At 46.2% G+C, this 25,604-nt stretch overlaps 1 protein-coding gene across 1 annotated transcript in view; it reads left to right on the forward strand.

Moving 5' to 3' along the window:
* Nucleotides 1-25,604, forward strand: part of PI4KA (phosphatidylinositol 4-kinase alpha) — a 140,615-nt gene that overhangs the window by 5,006 nt on the left and 110,005 nt on the right. The window contains exons 2-8 of the mRNA XM_027847472.1: nt 7,807-7,923; nt 9,169-9,262; nt 17,052-17,140; nt 18,002-18,074; nt 19,131-19,390; nt 20,653-20,719; nt 25,130-25,278. Of these exons, the coding sequence (XP_027703273.1) occupies nt 7,807-7,923; nt 9,169-9,262; nt 17,052-17,140; nt 18,002-18,074; nt 19,131-19,390; nt 20,653-20,719; nt 25,130-25,278 (849 nt within the window). The remainder of the gene's footprint in view (nt 1-7,806; nt 7,924-9,168; nt 9,263-17,051; nt 17,141-18,001; nt 18,075-19,130; nt 19,391-20,652; nt 20,720-25,129; nt 25,279-25,604) is intronic.

The following is a 25,604-nucleotide window of genomic DNA, read 5'->3' on the forward strand; positions in this document are numbered from 1 at the left end:
ATCCCCTCACCAATTCTGTTTTACTAAAACCGGTTTCTAACATGGGAACCTCCTTCACAGACGCTTTTATTAGTTCCCACAGATTTTCTTATTTCTGGCAGAGCAGACATGCAGTGCCTGTGTTTCTCGTTTTAGACAGCCATTACAGTTTACAAGTTGCATGTGATTATTCTGTAAAAGTGCTTTATTCTTTCAAGCATTCCTAGCATTAGGATGGGTAATCCTTCCACCAATCCTTCCATTGTAAATGGCAGTCCCCCTTGGCTTGAGTGGATGAACTTCCTAGAGTTACTGTGTCCAGACAAAGTCATCACCTGGTGGCCAGCAGTCTGGCGGTTGCTCTGAATTCCAGGACTCTGGTCCTCTGATTTGAAGGATGGGTTGGTGCTTGAAGCCTGTCCAGCTGGGCAAAGCCTTTGAAAGCCTATGGTCATCGTGGGGTGAGGAGAACCTTAATGGAGACCTCAGGATAATAGTCCATGGAAAAGCATCCAGGGAGAAAAGTTGAAAATCTAAGTGAATGTTCCTGGTCTGGCACCTGCTGTGACTGGCTGAGGCATCTCTGAGCTCTGTCTCAGGTCAGCCAAGTGGCCAGGCTGGGTCAGGCTGATTCATCCTTAAATCTGAGAATGTGATGTGGTATTCGCTGGTTACTGCTTTCCCTAGTGCACAGACTTCCTTCCCCACAAAGCAGGAAGGGTATTGACTGTTGCTAGCCAAAATGTCTGATTTCTGGGTCTTGGCATTCCCAGAACAGAAGGTACATGCTTATCTCTTTTTGACCTCATTGAATCTCGTTCCCAGGCTACTGTGCCATTGCTTAGTAAAATCATAAGTTCGTTAGGTGTGCTGTACTTCCCAGGTGCAGACGGTAATACCCAGCTGATGCGTGGCCAACTTGCATTTGACCAGTCTGGTGACCAGGTTGCCAGGACCTCCCCTTTCCTTCCCTGCACTTCTTGTTGGGATTTCGCTCCCTTCTTTCTTCCTCTATCTTGGCCTGCTTCTGCTTTCACCCTGGGGCTAACCCAGCATGAGATTCCTTGGTAAGGGGAAAGTCAGGAGAGAGGAGAATGGAGCAGAAGCCTGTGGCCAGGCCCCTTCCTCGGCCCCTCCTCCTCTGCAGCTCTTGTGGTCTAGGCCTAGGCACCTGGTGCTGGCCAGGCTCTGTTAGCCCAGAGTCCCCTCTGTGGCTTGAGCTCTTCCGTGAAGGATCTGACACCCGAGCAGGGTTTTCCTCTGAAATGTTATTTCTCCAGGCCTTGGGCACAAAGGCTTTTTTTCACCCGAGTGTGACTGTCTTTTCTTCCATGCTTTAACCTTTCACCTGCTTGGGGCTACGCTCTCCAGACTACCTCGAGTTTATCCCATGTGTACTCGTGGCCTTTCCTCTTTGTCTTTACCTTTATGTCTGTAGTACCTGGCTGTGGTAGGCACTTAATAAATGTTTGTGAATGAATAGATTGGAGTGGAAAAGAGGGGGCAGGCCTAAGAGGGGTCTTTTAATTTCACTTCCTCATCTCCATGCAGTGAAAACCCTTAACCAGCAAGCTTTTGTTAAATGTGTCCTCTGTGGCAGGCTTGGAAAGTGAGACAATTCCTGCCTTCGTGAAGCCTTTATTTCTAGAGGGAGGCAGCATGTCCATAAATAATTATATGCCAAATAAACCCAAGACCCTCAGTGAGGCAAGGCCACTCCTAGAAGACTATATGCTTGCTTGCCTGGAGGCAGGGGACTGGCTTCTGTTCTGCAGGGGGCCAGGCTGGAAATTGGGGCAGGTGGGAGTGGAAAGAGAGGTAGGGAGCCTCATGCCTGGGGGCATCCCCATGCTCCCTGCTCCAGTTCTGACTGTGTGGTGTGTGTGTGTGTGTGTGTGTGTGTGTGTGTGTGTGTGTGTGTGTGAGAGAGAGAGAGAGAGAGAGAAGAGGAAAGAGGGAGGGAGGGAGAGAGAGAGAAAGAGAGAGAGAGAGAGAGAAAGAAAGGAAGAAAGAGAAAGAGACTTTAGAGGCAATAAAGAAATAGCTCTAAAAATCCAACAAGCAATGGATATCAGTACTGGAACCTGAAGCCAGACCCTAAGGGCGACCAGATTTCAGTTTCTAGGAAGAAGGAAAGGATAATGGGCTTGTAGCCTCTACAGAAAACTAGCCTTTATAAAAGATGACATACTTGTTGGTGGAGTTGTGAACTGATCCAGCCATTTTGGAGAGCAATTTGGAACTATGCCCAAAGGGCTATTAAAAAGTGCATACCCTTTGACCCAGCAACAGCACTTCTAGGGCTGTATCCCAAAGAGATCACACAAATGGGAAAAGGACCCACATGTACAAAAATATTTATAGCAGCTCTTTTTGTGGTGGCAAAGAATTGGAAATGGAAGGGATGCCCATCAATAGGGGAATGGCTGAGCAAGCTGTGGTATATGAATGTAATGGAATACTATTGTGCTATCAGAAATGATGAACAGGCTGACTTCAGAAAAACCTGGAAAGACTTGTATGGACTGATGCTGAGTGAAGTGAGCAGAACCAAGAGAATGTTGTACATAGGAACAGCCACTTGTGCAATGACTGATATTGATAAACTTAACTCTTGACAGCAGTACAGGGACCTAAGACATCTCCAAAGGCCTCATGATGGAAAATGCTATTCACATCCAAAGAAAGAACTATGGAGTTTGAATGCAGATCGAAGCATACTATTTGCTTTTTTTTTCTTCTGTTTTGATTTGTTTCCTTTTTCTTGTGGTTCCTTCTGTGGGTTCTAATTCTTCCTTACATGACTAATGTGAAAATGTTTAATAGGAATGTATATGTAGAGCCTATATCAGATTGCATGCCGTCTAGGGGAGGGAGATGGGGAGGGAGGGGGAGAAAAATTTAAAACTCAAAAACTTATGGAAGTGATTGTTGATAAATCAAAATAAATTAATAATAATAAAAAAAGATGATATGCTTGGAGACAAATGTACAGGAGAGGCTGGACAGGGGAGACCCAAGTGACAGCCCCTGGGTCAGGTGCTATCTCCTGGCCTGGACACTAGCCCCACAATCAGAGAGTTGTCTTGTGGGTCCCAAGGTACAGTGTGACCCGCTGGCCACAATTGCCAGCAACGGAGTGTGGGGCAAGTCCTGCTCAGGGGCTCCCAGCCTTCCTGACTGCTGATGGTACTTGGCTGGTGCCAGAGGCTGGCCAACTGCCTTTCAGAATGCCTTGTTGCTACAGAAGAGATTCCTGAGAAGTTTGATGCACCCTGTTGGTGCCCGGACGGACTTCTCTTGTTCTGATATGATCATACCTTTGCAATGTTGTTTCTATTCAGTTCAACAAATATTGATCAGTGACTATTGCTTGTGCTTAGAATTCTCTGGACAGTGAAAGATTTGCATTTCTGTAATCAATAGTGATTTGGAGCATTTTTTCATATGATTATAGATGGCTTTACTTTCTTCATCTGAGAACTGTCTGTTCATATCCTTTGACCATTTATCAATTGGGTAATGGCTTGTATTCTTATAAATTTGACTTAATTCTCTATATATTTTAGAAATGAGACCCTTGTTAGTGAGATTGGTTGTAAAAATTCTTTCCCAGTTTTCTACTTTCCTTCTAATCTTGGTTGCATTGGCTTTGTTTGTGCAAAAACTTTTCAATTTAATGTAATCAAAGTCATCCATTGTACTTTTCTTAATATTCTCTATCTCCTGTTTGGTCATGAAGTCTTCTGTTCTCCATAGATCTGATAGGTAAACTATTCCTTGCTCTCCCAGTTTGCTAACAGTATCAGCCTTTATATCTAAATCATGAACCCATTTTGACTTTATCTTGGTATATGGTATGAGATTTTGGTCTATGCCTAATTTATGCCATACTCTTTTCCAGTTTTCCCAGCAGTTTTTTTCAAAGAGTGGGTTCTTATTCCAGAAGCTGGGGTCTTTGGGTTTATCAAATAATAGATTACTAGAGTCATTGACTACTGTGTCTTGCATACTTAACCTATTCCACTGATCCACCACTCTATTTCTTAGCCAGTACCAAGCAGTTTTGATGATTTCTGCTTTATAATACAATTTAAGATCTGGAATGGCTAGGCCACCTTCCCCAGCATTTCTTTTCATTAGTTCCCTTGATATTCTGGACCTTTTGTTCTTCCAAATGAATCTTGTTATTATTTTTTCTAACTCTATAAAATAATTTTTTGGTAGTTTGATTGGTATGGCACTGAATAAGTAAATTAGCTTAGGTAGAATTGTCATTTTTATTATATTAGCTCGGCCTACCCATGAGCAATTGATGTGTTTTCAGTTATTCAGATCTGACTTTATACGTGTGAAAAGTGTTTTGTAATTGTGTTCATGTAGTTCTTGGGTTTAGTTCAATAGGTAGACTTGTAAATATTTTATAATGTCTACGGTAAGTTTAAATGGAATTTCTCTTTCTATCTCTTGCTGTTGGGCTTTGTTGGTAATATATAGAAAAGCCGATGATTTTTGTGGATTTATTTTATAGCCTGTAACTTTGCTAAAGTTGTTTGTTATTTCAAGTAGTTTTTTATTTGATTCTCTAGGATTCTTTAAGTATATCATCTGCAAAGAATGATAGCTTTGTTTCTTTTTTGCCTATTCTAATACCTTCAATTTCTTTTTCCTTTCTTATTGCTAAAGCTAACGTTTTGAATGTTATTGAACAACAGTGGTGATAATGGACATCCTTGTTTCACCCCCAATCTTGTTAGAAATGCTTCTAGCTTGTCCCCGTTACATATGATACTTGCTGAAGGTTTTAGGTAGATGCTATTTATTATTTTAAGGAAGACTCCATTTATTCCTATGCTCTCTAGTGTTTTTAATGGGAATGGATGTTGTATTTTGTCAAAAGCTTTTTCTGCATCTATTGAGATGATCATGTAGTTTCTGTTAGTTTTGGTGTGGATATGATCAATGATGCTGATAGTTTTCCTAATATTGAACCAGCTCTGCATTCCTGGTATGAATCCTATCTGGTCATAGTGTATTATTCTTGTGATAAGTTGCTGTAATCTATTTGCTAATATTTTATTTTAAAAATTTGCATCTATATTCATTAGAGAAATTGGTATATAATTTTCTTTCTCTGTTTTGATTCTTCCTGGTTTAGGTATCAGCACTATATTTGTATCATAAAAAGAATTTGGTAAGACTCCTTCTTCAGCTATTTTCCCAAATAATCTATACAGTATTGGAATTAATTTTCTTTAAATGTTTGATAGAATTGGCTTGTAAATCCATCTAGCCCTGGAGATTTTTTCCTAGGGAGTTCATCAATGGCTTGTTTAATTTCTTTTTCTGAGATGGGTTTATTTAAGTATTTTACTTCCTCTTCTGTTAATCTGAGCAATTTATATTTTTGTAAATATTTATCCATTTCACTTAGATTGTCAAATTAATTGGCATACAGTTGGGCAAAATAGTTTCTAATTATTGTTTTAATTTCCTCTTCCTTGGTGGTAGATTCACCCTTTTCATTCTTGATACTAGTAATTTGGTTTTCTTCTTTCTTTTTTTTTTCAATTCAATTAACCAAAGGTTTATCTATTTTATTGGTTTTTTCATAAAACCAGCTCTTAGTTTTATTTATTAGTTTAATAGTTTTCTTAATTTCAATTTTATTAATCTCAACTTTGGTTTTCAGAATTTCTAATTTGGTGTTTAATTGAGGATTTTTAGTTTGTTCTTTTTCTAGTTTTTTTAGTTGTATGCCCAGTTCATTGATCTCCTCTTTTTCTATTTTATTCATGTAAGCATATAGAGATAAAAAATTTCCCCTACGAACTGCTTTCACTGCATCCCATAAGTTTTGATAGGTGGTCTCATTTTTGTCATTCTCTTGCTCTATAAAATAGTTTTTGGTAGTTTGGTACGGCACTGAACAAGCAAACTAGCTTAGGTGGAATTGCCATCCTTATTATATTAGCTCGGCCTACCCATGAGCAACTGATGTCCTTACAGCCATTTAGATCTGATTTTATTTGTGTGGAATTGTAATTGTGTTCATAGAATTCCTGGGTGTGTTTCAGGAGGTAGACTCCCAAATATTTCACAATGTCTATGGTAAGTTTAAATGGAATTTCTCTTTCTCTCTCTTGCTGTTGGGCTTTGCTGGTAATACACAGAAATGCCGATGATTTATGTGGGTTTATTTTATAGCCTGCAACTTTGCCAAAGCCGTTCATCATTTCAAGTAGTTTTTTACTTGATTCTCTGGGATTCTCCAAGTGTAACATCATGTCATCTGCAAAGAGTGATAGCTTTGTTTCTTCTTTGCCTATTCTAATGCCTTCAATGTCTTTTTCTTCTCTTATTGCTAAAGCTAACGTTTCCCGTACGATATTGAACAACAGTGGTGACAATGGACATCCCTGTTTCACCCCCAATCTTGTTGGAAATGCTTCTAGCTTGTCCCCATTACATATTAGGCTTGCTGAAGGTCCTAGATAGATGCCATTTATTATTTTAAGGAAGAGTCCATTTATACCTACGCTCTCTAGTGTTTTCAATAGGAATAGGTGGTGTATTTTGTCAAAAGCTTTTTCTGCACCTATTGAGATGATCATGTGGTCTCTGTTACTTTTGGTGTTGATATGATGAACTATACTGATAGCCTTCCTTATATTGAACCAGCCCTGCATTCCTGGAATAAATCCCACCTGGTCATAGTGTATTACTCTTGTGATAAGTTGCTGCAATCCACTTGCTAATATTTTGTTTAAAATTTTTGCATCTATATTCATTAGAGAAATTGGTTTTGAATCTTCCTGGTTTAGGCATCAGCACCATATTTGTGTCATAAAAAGAATTTGGTAAGATTCCTTCCTCACCTATTTTACCAAATAGTCTATATAGTATTGGAATTAATTGTTCTTTAAATGTTGATAGAATTCGCATGTAAATCCGTCTGGCCCGGGAGGTTTTTTTCCCAGGCAGTTCATCAATGGCTTGTTCAATTTCTTTTTCTGAGATGGGGTTATTTGAGTATTTTACTTCCTCTTCTGTTAATCTGGGCAATTTATATTTAAGATTGTCAAATTTGTTGGCATATAGTTGGGCAAAATAATTTCTAATTGTTATTTTAATTTCCTCTTCCTTGGTAGTAGTTTCACCCTTCTCATTCTTGATACTAGTAATTTGGCTTTCCTCTCTCTTTTTTTAAATTAGATTAACCAAAGGTTTATCTGTTTTATTGGTTTTTGCATAAAACCAGCTCTTAGTTTTATTTATTAGGTCAATAGTTTTCTTAATTTCAATTTTATTAATTTTTCCTTTGGTTTTCAATATTTCTCATTTGGTGTTTAATTGAGGATTTTTAATTTGTTCTTTTTCTAGTTTTTTTAGTTGTATGCCCAATTCGTTGATCTCTTCCTTTTCTATTTTATGTATGTAAGCATTTAGAGATATAAAACTTCCCCTAAGAACTGCTTTTGCTGCATCCCATAAGTTTTAGTATGTTGTCTCATTATTGTCATTCTCTTGAATGAAAAGATCCCAGGTGGTCTTGCTCAAGCTGCGGTGGGAACTGCTTTGTGATAGACATGTCCAGCCTGTCCTTTGCTGGGTTGGAAAAAGTTTCCGGTATGGTCACTAACCTCCGATTTTAACCAGACTTAGTGATTTTCTTTCAGGTCCATTTAGGGGATGATCTCTTATATGGAATTGTCCAAGTGAAATAGTCCAGGCTTTTCTGGGGAACCCCAAGGATCTTTGTAGACCAGTCCACATCAGGGTTGGCTTTCACTTCATGACATTATGTGTTTTTGCTCCTTTGACTAGGTTGAGAAGCTGCTCTGCATGTGTCCTGTTGATTTTCATGGGATTTTCCAGTTAGATGAACGTCGCAGAGATGCTGTCATTGCTTTGGGGATTTTTCTTATCGAATCAAATCTCCAGGTATGGTTCTTATTCAAATGCATTTTCCTTGTGATCATTTACCTGGTGATGGAATGTGTGCTCAGAGTAGAACTGATTAAGTCATGACGTTAAAGAAAACAGGTTAATCGAAATAATTTAAAATCAGAAGTAAATTTTTGTGCTATAGAATTTGAATCTGGTGCACATTATTTTCATGTTTCAATAATAGATGTAGGCTTAATGAGGGTACTAAATATTTAAACACATTAAAAATGTGCTCTCTCTCTCTCTTCTTCCTTTCCTTCTCTCCTTCCCTCCTTCCCACTCTCCCTCTCTTTCTCATCCTTCCCTCTCTCTCTCTCTCTCCCCCGTCCTTTTACTGTTCCTCTCTCTTTCTCTCTCTCTCTCTCCCTCCCTCCTTCCCACCCTACCTCCTTCTCTCTCTCCTTCCCTCCCTCTGTTTTGTTTAAAACTTTTTTTTTATTGTATTTTTACAATTTTATCTGAAAACCAGATGATAATTTGGCTATTTTATTTACCAGTGGAGGTAAAGAAGGCACTGGGAAAAGAAGCATGCCCAAATTAAAGGTTGATCATTAGTATTGGAGCAAATGTTTGTCGGACTTTGTTATTAGAGAACTTCTGTTCCCAAATGATCAATATTTAAATTACTCTGTTTAACTAAAGAATCATAAGCGTTTCATAAATGTTTGAATAATAAACATGCATAGTTATTGTGATAAAGATATGTCTTTAAAATCTTAGAGTAAATGTTCTGTATTCATACTCTTTCAGATATTGCTTTCTGTCCTCCTCCCCTCAGCCCCTGTTCCAACCCTCCTTTCTCTCTTCAGGTGCCCTTCTCCTCCATCAGCTTCTCTTTCAGCAGAGACTGTCCACCTTGCTCTTCCACTTATCCTCCATTCTCTCCCTCAGACCCCACCCTTACTTCCCCAGCTCTCTGTCCGTCTTTGGCTGGCCGCCTCTATCATGCTTTGCCCGTCTTTCCTCTTCAGGCTCTGTTTCCCCATGCCTAGAATGGCCTTTGCTCTCGTCCCCAGCCCTCCTTAGTGCCCAGTTTGGGTGCACTACCTTCTCTTGGCTCTCACACCCTTGTGTGCTGGAGTTTACCTTCAGCCTTTTTGTTGCTGAACTCATGGTATCGAGGGCAGAGTCTGGCACTTACCCAGTGTTTGTGGGGTCAAGCTCAGTAATTGCTGGGAGCAGGGGTTGGGGGATAGAGCTGCTGACTCCTTTTTCAGCGTGCATCTCTTTCTTTTTCAGCACAAAGACCAAATTATCCCCTACCTTCTTCGCCTTCTGAGGGGTCTCCCCAAAGTGCATTGGATTGAAGAAAGTGCTGCGCGGAAAAAGCGAGGTGGTACCTTATTCATTTTTCTTTGAATGTGGCTGAGAAACATAAGCATGCCAAGGGCCCTTCCCACACAGGGCCATTCAGCAGTCTCATTAAACCGCAGTGTGATTTTATAGCCCAGACCCCAGTATTCAGAGTGCATGGATGAAGGCGTGTCCTCTTTGCTATGACCTGTAGACACATTGGTGCCCCTCTCCCCCACCGGTGCTCCCATACACCTTGTCCACTTAGGGACCTTTCTCATTTGTTCCCTGGCATCTCAAGGATCCCAGTGGGTGTCTACCCATTGTAATGCCATAAGACCCCCAGTCTTGTGCCCAAGTAGTGTACTTCCATGCGTCCCAGAATTCTCCTGTGGTGCTTCATCTTGGTTGGCTGGGTGGGGGTGGCAGGGAGAAGGACCTTGGCAGGGGCATTGGGCACCTGGGCAGCTTCTACTGTGACAGAGATGCTTTGAGCTTGATTCTGGCCACAGACTGAGGCTGTAAACATAAACTAGTAAGGAAGCCAACATGGGGACTATGTCATTTTGATTTTTCTTTCAGAATCAAATTTTTTCTTGGTTTATAACTTTGTTTCTTTTCTATCTTGGTTTCCAGAGAGTTCAAGAGAACCTTGAAGACCTTCATTGTTACTCTGTGTATTGGGATTATTTAGGGGCCAGGGGAGTATAGATCTTGAGTTGTGAGGGATCTCAGCCCCCCCCGCCCCAACCCCCCATCATTTTACGGAGAAGGAAGTTGGGCCCAGAGAGGTTCACCAGTCACACAGCTAGTATGTATCTGAAGGGGGATTTGAACCCAGCACTTTCTGACTAGGCCCAGTGCCCTATCCACTACACTCCTCAGGCTGCCAGCCTTCCCTGGGCAGTGGCTCCTATAGGTCATTAGTTGTTGGGGTACTGGCTCCCCTGGATCTTGGGGTTCTGATGTATCCTAAATGTCACTCTTTATTTCCTTACACTTCCTGTGTGTTTCTGTTGCTTGTAGCACCAACCCCGTAGTTTCCAGACTCAGTCACTGAATCTGAGTCTGAGAGTTGGAAGACAGCTCTGTGGGCGCCATCTTGTCACAACCCTGTGCTTGCCCCAGCATGGGTGGCCGGCCTCTGCTCGAAGGCCTAGTTCTTTTCTCTTCATAGGTATCCTCTTCAACTCTGGAACACCTGTAGTTCTTTTTTTTTTTTAGCTTTAAAAATAATATATAGTATTTATTACATAGTTTAAAAAAAAAGTAATCAGTCTGAAATGGAAATTTATAGTTTTATATTGAATCCTGTCATTATGTTCAGCTGTGCACAGGGAAATGTTCTTTTTTTTTTCATTTTGTATTTAAATTCAAAATGAATTTTGAAAAAAGAAAAAAAAAGCCTGCTTGTCTTTCTGGGTCCCTTCAATGATTAATTTCAAGTTAGAAACGAATTTAATTTAGTTTAGGTTATTTTCTATGAATTATACCTTTAGAATGGGAATAGGGCACTAAATACTTTGTTTATGTTTTCAAAGTCAGTAACATTTTTAAGTCCCTGTGAAGAAATACTGATCTGGATGCTAGGGAAAATAAAAGTTATTGATATGATACAACCTTGTCCTTATGGAATAATGAAAACTATCATAAGATAACTATCATACAAAATGATATATCTACTCATCAATCAGCTATTTAGTAAATAACAAATATGACCCAAAACATTGCTAAGTTCTCAGGATATAGAAACAAAAAAATGAAAGTCTTTGTCCTCAAGGTGATTACGTTCTAAATGGGGAGAACAAACAAATGAGATGCATACAAAATGCAGAAGTATAAATAAAACATACAAAATAAGTCCAAATACTGCAAAGAGGTTAAAGAAAGGGGACAAGACCAATATGTACAAAAATCATTACAGCAGCTGAGAACAGCAGAAAACCAGAAACTAAGAGGACACTCAGCTATCAAGGAATGGCTCAGCAAATGATGGAAAGTGAGTATAATGAAATAATATCATCCTGTGAGAAAGGATGAAATGGACAGTTTGGGAGAAGACAGAGAAGTGAATGAACCAAGGAGAACAATTTATACGATGACAACGTAACTCTTTTCCACTGTAGAAACACAGTTTTAAAAGAATTTAGAACTCTGGTCAATGCAAACGTAAGCCACAAATCCAGAAGACTGAAGATAAAACATATCATTGATGGACTTAAAATGCAGAGAGTGATACACAATTTTGGATCTGGCCTGCGCGGAATTACACGTTTGGAATGAGGATTTTCTTTTTCTTTTCTTTTAAATTGCTCAGTGATATGGGCAGTGAGAGGGAGAGATAATAAGTGTTTGTATGAATACGTTAAGACCAAACCTAAATTTTGGGAGGTAGAATGTAAGCAGCTGGAGCAGAGTGTAAGGCACGGCTTTGCATGGAAGGCGGCTTCGGAGCAGCGTTCTTAAGAAAACTGGGGATTCTGAAGAGGCAGAACGGGTGAAGAAGTTACCCGTTCCCAGAGGAGGGAAGGAGATAAGAGCATCATAGAAACACGAACGAGACGAACATGAGGTCTGAGAGAAGTCGTGGTTCACTTGGGACGCCTCTGGTTCTTGGGGAGTTTGGGGTGACTTCCGCCTTGGCTTGTCGGCTCACCGCGGACTCCGCCTCACCTCTTGCTCCCTGATGGGCCGAGCTGACCGATGTTGCCTCCTCAGTCTTCCATCTGACGCCCCGAAGATCCCCGAACAGCTCTCCTGTTCCCTTCGGTCTTATCTTCTCCAGGCCAACGTCTCTGGTTCCTTCAGCAAACCCCAGTGTGCAGAGTCTCTGGACCCTGTTGCCCTCTGCTCCTTCTCCAGCTCATCTGCGCCTGAGCTTTTGGTACCCCAGAGGGGTTCTGGATGCTGTTCCCAAAGAACCTCCCAGCCTCAGAGAGCTTGAGCCAGAAGGGGCTTCCGAGGCCATCTCATCCAGCCCTCTCATTGTACAGATGAGGGAGCTGAGGCTGAGCTGGGATTCACACCCTGTCTTAGAGTTTCAGATCCAGCCACTTTCCTCCACACGTGGTGCTGAAGCCTGAGGCCTCTCTCGCCCTGAAAGGGGCTCTCCCTGCGCTCTGTTATTTGTCGTTGTTTTAAGGAGCATTGCCTTCCCCATCATAACTGGAGGTGTGACAAGGTGTCCTTCTGAGAGGGAGCCCTGGTGCCCGTGGAGACAGGCTGCTGTCCTTGGCTGCAGCCAGGAGCGGACAGCAGGTTCCCCTTCGTGAGGGGCTCTGCTCTCTGGGCCTTCTGGAGGCAGGGACCCTTCGGCTCTCACTAGCTCTCGAGGAGCCCTTCGCTAAGCCCCTAGGCCGCCGTAGCTCCTTGCCATCATGACCAACACCTCCCCTCCTGTGATCCGTCCTCCTCCTCCTTGGCTCCTTCAGTGTGAGGCCTTCTGCCTGGCCCAGTTCTTTTTCCTCCTTCAGCTCCAGGCCTCTTGAAATTCAGGCTCTGACCCTTGCCACAACTCCTGCGTCTTCCAGGTGTCGTGTTGTTGTCCTTCCTCTTTCTCCTCTGGGGGGAGCATGATGAGTTCAGTGGGGGCAGAGTGAACTTCAGATACTGACAAGATCTCGAGGGCGGGGGCAGCTAGGTGGCGCAGTGGATAGAGCACCGGCCCTGGAGTCAGGAGGACCTGAGTTCAAATCTGGCCAGCTGTGTGACTCTGGGCAAGTCACTTAACCCCAATTGCCTCACCAGGAAAAAAAAAAGATATCGAGGGCACCCACAATTTCACTTTTTATCTCGGAACTCTCAGCTTCAAGTACAGGAGGATATTTGTTCAGTTAGTGCCTGTTGAACTATCTCTGTGCGTGGCAGGGAAGGCGTACGGGGTGTTCCTAATTCTTTTTTTTTTTTTTTTGGTCAATACTTTTTTTTTTAATCTGTATAGCCATTACTTTTATTTTTTTTCCCTGACAGATTCTTTTTTTTTTATTAATTTATGTTGGTTTATCAATAATCACTTCCATATGCTTTTGAGTTGAAAACTTTTCTCCCCCTTCCTCCTCACCACCCTCCCCAAGACAGCGCATAATCTGATATAGACTATACATTTACATTCATATTAAACATATTTTCACATTAGTGATGTTGTAAGTAGAAATTAAAAACAATAGGAGGAACCATCAGAAAGAGGAAACAAAACTCAACAGAAGAGAAAAAAATTAGCAATTTGGCTTCCATAGTTCTTTCTTTGGATGTGGATAACATTTTCTGTCATAAAGCCTCTGGAGATGTCTTAGATCCTTGTATTGCCAGGAAGGGTTAAGTTTATCAATATTAGTCATCATGCAATGTGGCTGTTATTGTGTACAACGTTCCCTTAGTTCTGCTCACTTCACTCAGCATCAGACAATACAAGTCTTTCTAGGTTTTTCTGAAGTCAGCCTGTTCATCATTTCTTATAGCGCAATAGTATTCCATCACATTCATATACCACAGCTTGCTCAGCCATTCCCCAGTTGATGGGCATCCTCTCAATTTCCAATTCTTTGCCACCACAAAAAGAGCTGCTATGAATATTTTTGTACATGTGGGTCCTTTTCCCATTTGTGTGATCTCTTTGGGATATAGCCCTAGAAGTGCTATTGATGGGTCAAAGGGTATGCACATTTTTATAGCCCTTTGGGCATTTCCAAATTGCTCTCCAAAATGGTTGGATTATTTCACAACTCCACCAACAATGCATTAATGTTCCAGTTTTCCCACATCTTTTCCAACATTTATCATTTTCCTGTTTTGTCATGTTGGCCATTCTGATAGGTGTGATGTGGTACCTCAGAGTTGTTTGGATTTCCATTTCTCTAATCAATAGAGATTTAGAGCATTTTTTCATATGACTATAGATGGCTTTAATTTCTTCATCTGAGAACTGTCTGTTCATATCCTTTGACCATTGATCAATTGGGGAATGGCTTGTATTATAAATTTGACTTAATTCTCTATATATTTTAGAAATGAGGCCCTTATCAGAGAGACTGGTTGTAAAAATTCTTTACCAATTTTCCACCTTCCTTCTAATCTTGGTTGCATTGATTTTGTTTGTGCAAAAGCTTTTCAATTTAATGTAATCAGAATTATCTGTTTTGCTTTTTGTAATGTTCTCTATCTCCTGTTTGGTCATGAATTCTTCTGTTCTCCATAGATCTGACAGGTAAACTATTCCTTGCTCTCCCAGTTTGCTTATAGTATCAGCCTTTATATCTAAATCATGAACCCATTTTGCCTTTATTTGGGTATATGGTGTGAGATTTTGGTCTATGCCTAGTTTCTGCCATACTCTTTTCCAGTTTTCCTAGCAGTTTAGGTCAGCCCATATTGCTCCAGGTAGAGGTGGTCGCCTGCACTTAGCAGATGTGCTCTCTGTGTGCACAGTCTGTGATCCGGCATGGGGCATGGTCGCTGGCCTGGGCTCAGCCCTGACTCTGCCGATCCTTCTCCCTGACTCTTTCTGCTCACAGTGACTTGGGATACCCCCTTCAGAGAAGGCCAGCCCTTTTCTCTTACTGAATCCCTCTGACCTTTCTCTGCTTCTGCACTAGAAAAGCAGCCTCTTTCTGTGCCTGGTTTAATCCATATAGATTGATCAAAGACACTTGGTTCTTTTTACGTCTGGCAGTCTGTGCTTAGAGCTCAGTGATTTCTGGCCTCCCTTGCTTTACCTGATGAAGGGGAGCTCCAGCCCCAGCTCAGTCAGGTGGGGGATGGCACCGAAGACATACTGAGGCCCCTCCCGCAGGGTACTGTTGAGAGAGGACACTCTATGAGCTTTGGGGACAGAACTCCCTCAGGCAGCTGCTAGTGTCAGGGCACACATCAGCCTCTCAGAGTCTCAATTTCCCCAGCTGTGAAGTACTTGCTGACTTGCAGCATCCTTCAGAGCAAGGTGTTTTGTAAGGCTGAGCTGCTCTGCACGTGTGACCCCTCTGCCCATGCCTGAGACTGTGACTGGTCAGAGAGCAGACTTCTCTCTGGCAGCCTGTCTGTGGGGAGCCTGACTGCTATCATGACCCTCCAGAGGTCTTGCCATGAGGAATCCCAGGCCTGGGGCACTACTGGTGCCTGCTGGAGCCTGCTGGACCGTGGGCTTCTTTGAGCGGGCGGTCCTCTGACTGGGTCCCTTCCTCCGCGCGAGGGCTGGGCGAGATGGCCCTCATCCCATACTATGGACTTTACAGAGGATCCTTGGGAGGAAAGCCTAGAAAGGATGAGCTGGTTTTAAGGCAATACTTGAGATCTGGGCATGTTTTTCTTACCGAAAAGCTGATGGTGAATCCCAGAGCTGCTGTTTCTTTGGTGGATTGTACCCTGCATGGATGAGAATGAGAGCAGCGCCAAGGGGTGGCCTGATCAGTGGTTTAGTACCGTCTCAGGCATTTTGGTCACGTTTCAGCGTAGTTGCTGCTTAGACACATGATGCTGTTCCTCCAGCAAAGCCACCTGCCTCTGTCCAGGCATGGAGGCACCTCTGGTTCTCAAAGGCTGGGCCAGTCAGACAGTGTCCTGTCATGACCACAGGGACAGGCTCTGGCTGTCGTCAGGGGCCCAGAATGGCTCAGGTCACCCATGTCAACATCCTGCTTTCTCTGGTTTATGTTTCTGAGAAGACATGAGGTGCATGGAAGATGTTATGCCAGGAGGCCAGATGAGGGGAGGCTATCCACTGGCTCAAGAATCGTGTTAGTTTAAATCTAGAGGTTTGTTTTTTTTTTTGTTTGTTGTTTTTTGGTGAGGCAGTTGGGGTTAAGTGACTGGCCCAGAGTCACACAGCTAGTGAGTGTTATGTGTCTGAGGTCGGACTTGAACTCAGGTCCTCCTGATTCCAGGGCCGGTGCTCTATCCTCTGCGCCACCTAGCTGCCCCTAAATCTAGTTTTTGAAGGGGCCATTGAGATACTCAGGTTAAATTTCTGTCTTTTTTGAGTCTGACCCATTGGTAGCAGGTCATTAGCACATTTCCTCAGAAACTTTGCTTGAGGGCCCATGTCAGAGCCTCTGTAGTGGCCTGGATGGCTAATGGGCTGGACTCTCCAGGTTATTTTTTCCCCCCAATTACATGGAAAATCAATTTCTAACACTCTTTTAAAAACAAATTTGGAGTTCCAAGTTCTCTCCTTCCCCGCCTCTACCCCTTATTGAGAAGGCAAGCAATTTTATATAGATTATACATGCACAGTCATGCAAAACATTTGCATGTTTGTCATGTTGTGAAAGAAAACACAGACCAAAAAAAAAATCCTCAAGAAAAAGAAAGTTCAAAAGAAGAGTGCTTCAGCCTGCCTTCAGACTGCATCAGTTCTTTCTCTGCAGGTGGAGAGTGTCTGTCATCATGCTGGGAATTGTCTCGGACCGTTGTATTGATCAGAGTAGCGCCATCCTTCACAGCTGATCCCGTTGCTCTTACTGTGCGCGAGGTTCTGCTTGTCTGTTTAAGTCTTTGCAGGTGTTTGTGAAGCCATCCTGCTCATCATTTCTTACAGCACAGTAGTATTCTGTTACATTCGCATTCCACAGCTTGGATGGGCCTTCCCTTAGTTTCCAGTTCTTGGCCACCACAGAAGGAGCTGCTGTAAATGTTGTCCTCCATGTGGGTCCTTTTCCCATTTGTGTGATCTCTTTGGGATACAGCCCTAGCGGTGGTATTGCTGAGTCAAAGGGTTTCGTAGCCCTTTGGGACTCACTCCAGATCAGAGTGGGTGGATCAGATGACAGCTCCGCCCGCATCGCGGTAGTGTCTCAGTTTTCTCTGGGGGTCATTTCGGTTGTGCTTGTGTCTCATAGGCATGCTCCCTGTCGCAGAAAACTTCAGCTTCTGCTTGGTGACTTTGTTGTCAGACGTGGCCTATCGGGATTCTGCCCTCCGGAACGAGGTGAGATTTGCTGCAGTTCCCAAGCCTTCTCTTTCTCCAAGTCCCACCCAAGAGCAAGAAACGTTCATGTACTAAGGTAGGACACTGGGGAGCAAGCAGTAAGCTTAGAACCCGAACCCTTGAGTGCTGCCTCTTCTAACCAGCAAAGACCAACCGAGTTCCTGCTCCGTGCCAGGCTCGCCAAACAAAGCCCAGACGGCCCTGCCCTCCAGGAGCCCTGGGCACTCTCTACCAAACTGTTCTCCCCTTGGTCTTGAATCATCTGGGGCAAGCAGTGAGTGAAGCTTCTCTCCTTCAGGGGCCAAGCTCTTAAAGTTTCAGCCATTTGTGATGGAAGTCATTTTAAATGCCTTGTTAAACAAAGTAGTCTACTGAACCAAAATGGACCTTTTCTTTGGCCCGGGGTTGTCATCGTGAGCATTTGTCCCTGTGCTGTCTGTTGATCCGGGGAAGTCCTTGAAGCTCTTCCCTTCCCCCTCCCCGGCCACCTCCACCCTTGTGCTTCTGAAGTCCTTGCACCTACTTTTCATTGTTTTTTTGGGGGGGGGGGAGTGGTCCTACTCCCTCGTTCTCAATTGTCCCCTTTTGTTGTCATGCCTGCCTTTAACCTCCCTCTGCCCCTGCTCCCAGTTGGCCTCTTGATCTCTACTGAAGGTTGGGCAGATCAGATGACCAGCGTGTCTTCAGAAGGCTCTGAGGGGAGGCCCAAGAGGACGTGAAGCAGTGCTGGGGAAGGACGGGACAGGAGAGGGCCTCTTCCTTGGGGTGGAGGGCTAGCATTGGGCGCTGCACCCTTTTATTGATGTGTGATTGATTCTTTTAGCCTTTGGATTGATTTTTTTCTGTTTTCTTGGCCGTTAGATTTTCGACACAGTTTTGCACGTTTTGAACATCCTTTTGGGCATGTGCAAGGCTTCAGAGATACAGGAAAAGGGTATGTTTGTTGTTCTGTGATGGCGTGGTTCCACGGGATGGCGGTTACTGCCCACCTTGACCCCCTCTACTCTCTCTCTAAAGGTCAAAGTTGATGGTTGAGGTCTTGTTCCAACTCTCTTTTTTGTAGCTGCTGACCGTCTTTGGGATCCGTTTGGGATGTTGACATTTAGTCACACGTGCGTCCCTTCTCTCGAAGTGTGGGGACTCACTCCCTGGGATGGCACAGTGGTGGTGGTTTTTCTCTGTAACGTCCCAGGCCTGTGTAGCCCAGCCGAAAAGGAGGAGCACGTTGGGCTTTCACAGAGCAGATAAATGGCACTGTGCGGGGAAGGCTAGTCTGTGACTTTGGATAGAGAGGACAAAGGGGCCAGCTGTGCGGGGCCAGGCACCCTTCAGCTCTCCCCAGCTCAGCTGGCTCGTGTGTCCGGTGGGGGCTATTGTGAGGAAAGCATAACACCCACATCCAGTGCTAAGGGAATGGAAGCTTCAGGGTGATGTTCTGGCTTCCTGCCTTGCCTGGGAGGGGCCTAGCCCTTCTCTGCCCATCTGTAAAGTGGCCATAATGAAACTTATCCTATTCCTCGTCCACCAGGGTTGGTCAAAGTCAAGTGAGGTCAAGAGTGGGAGAGAGCCCTGAGCCTGCCACCAAGTCCTCCCCGAAGGCCTGGCATGGCCCATTCACGACTTAGTATTTGTAATTGAGGCCCTGGCCACGCAGCCTGTCTTCTTTCTGCCAGGATGATGCCGTCAGTGCTTGTCCTGGGGCACACACTGAAGCGAGTGGCTCCTGCCTGACGCACCACGGCCAGCCCCCAGGAGGCCTTGCCTGTTCTGGGAGGGTCTGCCCCGGCCTGAGCTGACTCTGATTTTGTGGATCTGGGGTCCTGCTGTTTCCGCCGTAGGCAGCAGCCGCTCCTAGAGGGCTGGGGCTGCGCTCTCTTCTCCGGGCCCCCAGCCCTGACCACAGGGCCCGGCATTTGGGGAGTGACTCACTCGCTTGTCCCACGTGACTTTGCTTCCCTTAAAGCGTCTTTCTCATGTCCCTTTATTCCAGAGTACTTGTGTCGATACACAGTGCCCTGCCTGCTGGGCATCTCACGAGCCTTTGGGCGCTTCAGCCTCACCGACGAGCCCCTCCTCTCCAAGCTTTTCCCCCAGATCCCACCACAGTCCCTGAAAGTCCCAGAGGAACTGGAGGGCATTCGGAGACGCTCCTTCAATGACTTCCGCTCCATCCTGCCCAGCAATTTACTGACCGTGTGTCAGGAAGGCACCTTGAAGAGGAAAACCAGCAGCGTCTCCAGCATTTCTCAGGTGTGTCTGGGTCTCTGGGCTCCTGAGCTCGAGCTCAGGCGCTCTCTCGTCCACGGCCTGACTCACTGATCACCAGCCTTACAAACCGTTCACCAGCGAGCAGATCCCTCAGCCGGGCACGAATCCATGCCAATTGCTTAGTGGCTGAGAAAGCCGGTCCCCCTTCCTGAGCCCAGCCCCTCCTGCCTGTCCTGGGATCCCTGCATGGCGGCTGCCCATGTTGGCCCCTGAGTGTGGGGATGGGCACTGGAACCTGGCTTTGCCTTCTGTGCCTCACGCTATGTTTTTATCTCCCTCATGTTGATGATTTTCAAAGGCATTATAGAATTGGATGATATGTGACCCTGGGCAAGTCACTTGGCCTCTCTCCTGTTTGTTCGTCTGCAGATAATAATCGTACCTGCCCCACCCCCTCTAGGGCTTCTGGGAGGATCAAGTGAGATAATATTTGTAAAGCTCTTTGCATACTTCCCGTGTGGTCTCAGTGCCCGCTGTCATCATTATCATTTCTGCGGCAGCTAGGTGGCGCTGTGGATAGAGCACCGGCCCTGGATTCAGGAGGACCTGAGTTCAGATCCAGCCTCAGACACATAACACTAGCTGTGTGACTCTGGGCAAGTCACTTAAACCCCATTGCTTAGCCAAAAAAAAACAAAAACAAAAACATCATGATCATTTCCCCGTCTTGATGGTCAGATTATCCTCAGAAAGAACCGCTTTGCTGTCCTACTCTTCTCTGTATGTGCCTTTTTTTTCTCCTAACACCATCAATATTGAGTTTTGCTGCTTTTCAGTGTTTTTACAAGGTTGGTGGCAGCAGTCCGTCCCAGAAGGATGATCAGGTATTACTGTACAGTCAGGTATTGGTTTAGTTGTCTTCTGTCTTCTCATCACTGGGGAGGGAGCAGAAGATGCAGGTCATGTAATCATGGCACCCAGCACCCCGCCGTCTTGGGACAGTGAATAGGGTAGGGGACTGTGGGGGCCTCAGCTCGGAGGCAGCCTTCATGGAGGACAGCCCAGCTGAGTCTGCCCTCCAGAGAAGGCCTTTTCAAAATCAGGAGGGTCTGAGGGTTGCTAAAATCTTCTTTTCCTTTCCTGACTTGGCCTGGGCCCAGCAAAGGCCTGTGCCCTCCCAGGACTGACCAGGAGAGGCTGAAAGCCAGAGGGTTGCCCCTTTGGGCAGGCCGGCCAGGGTTTCTGGCTGCAGCGGATTAGGATGGTCAGCTGGCTCCAACCTTGTTTCTTGTTCCCCATTCCAGGTGAGCCCCGAGCGAGGAACAGCGCCCCCCAACTCTCCTGGAGGATCCATCTTTCACTCCTTGGAAGGTAGGAGCACTTCTTTGACCTGATGGTTGGTGGGTCGGAGGGTTGGGTTTCACAGCGTCCTGGCATCTGGCTTCTGGGGGCTCCCACAGTCTGGGTGTTCCTTGGGACGTGGAGGCATGCCTGAAGATGCTGCAGAAGGCATTTCATGGCCACGAAGAGCCACGGGGAGCAGTGTCTGCTTCATTGTTCTAAAGTCACAGGGTCCCTACAAACTGTCCTCCCATCCTACCCCCGAGCAGCTCCTCGGACCATGTGCTGAGCAGCCCCTGCCCATCAGAATGGGGCAGCTCTGTCACATGCCCCGCCTGCCTAGCAGGCCTGTATCCCCCATGAGCTCTCCATAGAATCACAGGCTTGGAATAGACCCCAAATGATCTCCCACCCACCTACCCACCCACTTCCCCACCGCAGGAATCCAACAGGGCACTTTCTGCTTCAGTCTTTCCAGTGACGGGGAGCTCGCTGCCTACAGAGATCTCAGAACAGCCGCTCCTCCCACCTTGTGCTCCTGGCCGCCCCTCATGTGGCCGCCCTTCAGGTCTCTGAAGGCAGCTCCTAGCTCCTTTGGCCCGTGTCTCTGATTCCTTCATCTCTTCTTGGCTGTTGACTTGCCGTTTTTTTCTTAGAGCTGTCAGAAGCACCTGGCTGTTGTGCTGTGCCTAACGTACCTGGGGCAGGCTTAGGGCTTGGGCTGGGATGGCCTTTGGAAGCATTCCCCCTTGGGAACCTGAGGCGTGGTCTTAGAGCCCAGCCTTCTGACGCCCTCGTATCCTGCTTTCCTCAGCAGCACTCAGAGGTCGTCATGACTTCCATAGGATAGGGAAGCTTCTTGGCACAGGGATGCTTCCTTATTTTTTTTCTCAGCTCCTGGAATAAGACTTTGCATAGAATAAGCTCTTGATAAAGGCTTGTTGAGTAGAATCATTGCAAAGTAACTTTCTTTTCTGTAGTTTTTCACTTAAATCCATAATGCAAGTTCGTGGTTCGTGTTTGATCTGGAATACATTCGCGCCTTCTCCACTGCCTTTCTGCTAAGCATTAGGGGGGATGGGAGTTCATGGAGTTCTTGGCCTTTTGCCCCTCGCCCCCAGGTCCTTAGAGGGCGGTGAGCACCTCCAATTTCCATTGTCAGGATTCTGGGTGATGGAAGGTTCCCTCCTTCCCTCCTGAACAGGCTCCGTCTTGCCATTCCCTTTGATGTGGGCATCGCATCTGAGGTACAGACTGCGGTCTAGCCGCTAGCTCTGTGCCTCTTGCCTCTCTGCCCCCGTGGTTTTGTCCCATTGTTCTGCCTGGGCTTCCCTCCCGTAGGGCTCTTTATGCCTTCTTAGGGCTGTGGGGGGCTAGCTCTTCCAACCTAGAGTGAAGGAATCCCCACTCTAACAGAGCCTCTCTTCATGCCAGGAGCACTTTACACATGCTAATGCCTCTGATCCTTCCTCACAACCCCCAGGAGGCAGTGTTATCCCCATTTTACAGATGAGCAGATAGGTGGAGAGAGGTCCAGTGGTGCCCAGAGTCACCCATCCAGGAAATGTCAGAGGCTGAATTCACTTTCAGGTCTTTCTGACTCCCAAGTCATGCCCTCTATCCGCTGCTCCTCCAGCGGCCTGGGGTCTTCGGGCAGACCTCCCAAGACCTTCACCTCCTCCTCGAGAGGAGCCCATCACACCTGGGGGCACGGCTCATTCTTTTGGAATTTTTCCTTATAGGAATCCTAAATGGGTCTTTCTGCAACTTTTCTCTTATTGTTTCTGGTTCTGCCCTTGGGATCCAGCAGAACCATGGTGATCCCTCGTCCGTATGAGATCCCTTTTCATCATGTTCCCCCTGCATCTTCTCCTCTCCAGGCTAACCATGCCCAGGTTCTTCAGTCAGTGAATCCTTCAGATGAGTCAGTCGGTAAATGTTTATTAGGTGCCTACTAAGTGCCAGGCACTGTGTTAAGCAATGGGGATGGAAAAAGGCAAAAAGTCCCTGCCCTCGAGGAGTTCACAATCTAATGGGGTAGAAAACCAGCAAACAAATATGTATAAACAATCTGTAGACAGGACAAATAGGAAAAAATTAAGGGTGAGCTAGAATTAGGAGGGGCTGGGAAAGGCTTCCTGCAGAACATGGGATTTATTGGGCCTTAAAGGAAACCAAAGAAGGTAGGAAGCAGAGGGCTCCAGGCGTGGGGGCTGGCCCGAGAGCATGCCTAGAGCTGAGAGACGGAGTCTTGTTCATGGAAGAGCAGGAGACCAGCATCGCTGCTTCAGAGAGGATGTGGTGGGGAGTCAGTGGTGAGAAGACTGGGGAGGTAGGAGGAGCTGAGTCAGGAAGGGCGCTGAAGGCCGATGAGAGCGCCATGGGCCTTTGTTGAATAGGAGTGATGGGGTCAGAGCTGTGCCTTAGAAGAGTCACCTTAGTGGCTGAATCTCCATTTCCTCTGGTGAACTGGAGTGGGGAGAGCCTTGAGGCAGGCAGACCCACCGGCAGTTCTTGCAGTAATCCAAGCCTCAGGTGATGAGGGCCCATACCAAGGTGGGGCAGCGTCAGAGGAGAGGAGGCAAGTCGAAGGGCCCTGGCTCAGAGATTGGACATGGAGGGTGAGAGAGAGCGGAGAGGCCAAGATGCCTCTTAGGTTGTGAGCCGGGGGATGGGGACGAGGGTGGTGTCCTCTACGGAAATAGGTAAGTTAGAAGTTGGGGAAGGTTTGGGAAAAGATAATGAGTTTGGTTTTGGACATATTGAGTTTAAGATGTCTACTGGACATCTAGTTTGAGATGTCAGAAAGGCAATTGGAGACCCAGGGTTGGAGGTCAGCAGAGAGGTTGGGGCAGGAAAGATGGTTTGGAGTCATCAGCATAGAGATGGTCATTTAATCTATGGGGGCTGTTGAGGTCACCCAGTCAAGTAGTCGAGAAGGAGGAGAAGGGAAGAGGGCCCAGGACAGAGCCCTGGGGGACACCTGGAGTGAGGATCCAGCACAGGAGAGAGATGGTGTCCTGAGCTCTCAGAGAGAAGAGAGGGTGATGGACAGCGCCCACGGCTGCAGAGAGGCTGAGGAGGAGGAGGAGGATGGAGAACAGGCCCTCACCAAGGAGTCAAGATGGCGACAAGAGGAGAGAGTAGTTAGTGCAGGAGAGAGTCTAAGGGAGAATTTCAGAGTCAAGGGAAGGAGGTCACAGTGGGGGTGAAGAGTAGAATTTTGTAAGAGAAGGCAGAGGGAGAGATGAAAAGTCAATCGATCATGGTCTCATTGGGGGATTTCAGGATTCTTGGACATGGGGGTGGTGGCAGGATCAAGGGTCTGAGCCTATGGGTGTGGCTGACGTCGGGGTCAGGGGAGGCACTCATGGGAGGACCTGTGTGTTTAGGGTACTGAGGGAAGGTTAGGATGTTTATGGAAGTGCCTAGTATGGGGGCAGGAGCTGGGGAGGAGACAGACTGAGCCAGGCACTGAACTTGAGGTCCTTTACCATTCAGGTGGCTGGCCCTCCTTCGGACACTCTCCAGCTCCCAGGTTCCTTATCTGTAGTGCCCACGCCTGAACCCAAGACTCAGATGGGCTGACAGACTGAGGGCGCCTCCCTGTTCTCCTAATGGAGCCCCAGATGTCATTAGTCTTTGGGCTGCCACATCCCCCTGCCGACTCATACTGAGCTTGTGGTCCACCAGAAACCCTGAATCTTTTCCAGGAAAACTTCTATTTATCTGTTCTGCTCGCCCTCTTATGCCTGTGAAGTTGATTGTTTTGATATATATTTATCCCTATTGATTGAGTTTCATCTTCTCAGTTAGCCCAGTGCTCCGGCATGGATCTTGTCCAGTACGTTAGATGCCCTTTCAGGCTTTGAGTCATCTGCCAAATGGATGAGCCTTCCATCGAGGCCTTCGTCCACATCTTTGTTAAGTAGCTGTAGCCCTGCTGTACTCCATCAGAGACCTGCCCCTCCAATGTCCGTCTCCTGAACGGTCACCTCTTGCACGTCTTCTACAAGATAACGTTCTCCAAAGCTTTGCTAATGTCCAGGTCGACCTTTTCCACGGCATTCCTCTTTATTTGCAAGTTTAGTCATTTTTCCAAAAAAAGGAGATGAGCTCCGCCTGGCGTGGCCTGTCCTTGATGAAGCCAGCCTGGTGGAGACCACCTTCACTAACCATTTCTTCATTATCACTGAAAATGAGCTTTCTCTCGGTCCCACTTTCTGCCCCTTTGAAAAAGAAAGAAAAAACATCCCGAATAACAAATGTCTGGAGGCGGTCTGGCCTTTCTCTGGATCATCCCCTGTCCTTGGCATGGTCTCTGCTCATGGGATGGGTCTAACAGATGCCCCTTGGCGGCCTGCCTGGCCTGGGCCCGGCCCGGAGGCAGGGGCCTCGGGGAGAGGGCTGATGGGGTCTGGCCTTTATTCTCCTCCGCAGGGCCTCTGTTTCCTGAGGGGCATGTCCTGGAGCCAGACTGCTACTTGTTCACAGTTAGCTCCAGCTTCTCCGTGTCTCCACTCGTCCTTGGCACCAGCTCTGCCGAGTACAAGGTTCCCCTGGAAATGCTCCGTGACCTCCTTACCTTGGTAAGTGCCACGGAGCCCTCCCAGGGGCCTCCCTGCTTTGCGGGGAGCCAGCCAGGAGCGCACGGCACCGATTCACAGATGAAGGGCAGAGCGGGACTGGGAAGCATCAGCGTGTGGGGCCGCATCTCACACCAGGCTTCTGCTCTCCCCCCCCAGACGTTGCCGCCTCACGGGCAGAGGCACTTTCTCTGCTCAGCAGAGCTGGTGCTCAGTGAGTGCTTAGCAAATGCTTATTACCTTTTTAAAAGCTGTTTGAAATGCAGGATTTTGTAGAGACTCTCTTTGGGGAAAAGGTGGGAGGGAGGTGGGCACGTGGGGATGAATTT

Source organism: Vombatus ursinus, unplaced genomic scaffold (assembly GCF_900497805.2).
Source record: "Vombatus ursinus unplaced genomic scaffold, bare-nosed wombat genome assembly UNPS02015411.1, whole genome shotgun sequence".
In the NCBI taxonomy this organism is placed as follows: domain Eukaryota; kingdom Metazoa; phylum Chordata; class Mammalia; order Diprotodontia; family Vombatidae; genus Vombatus; species Vombatus ursinus.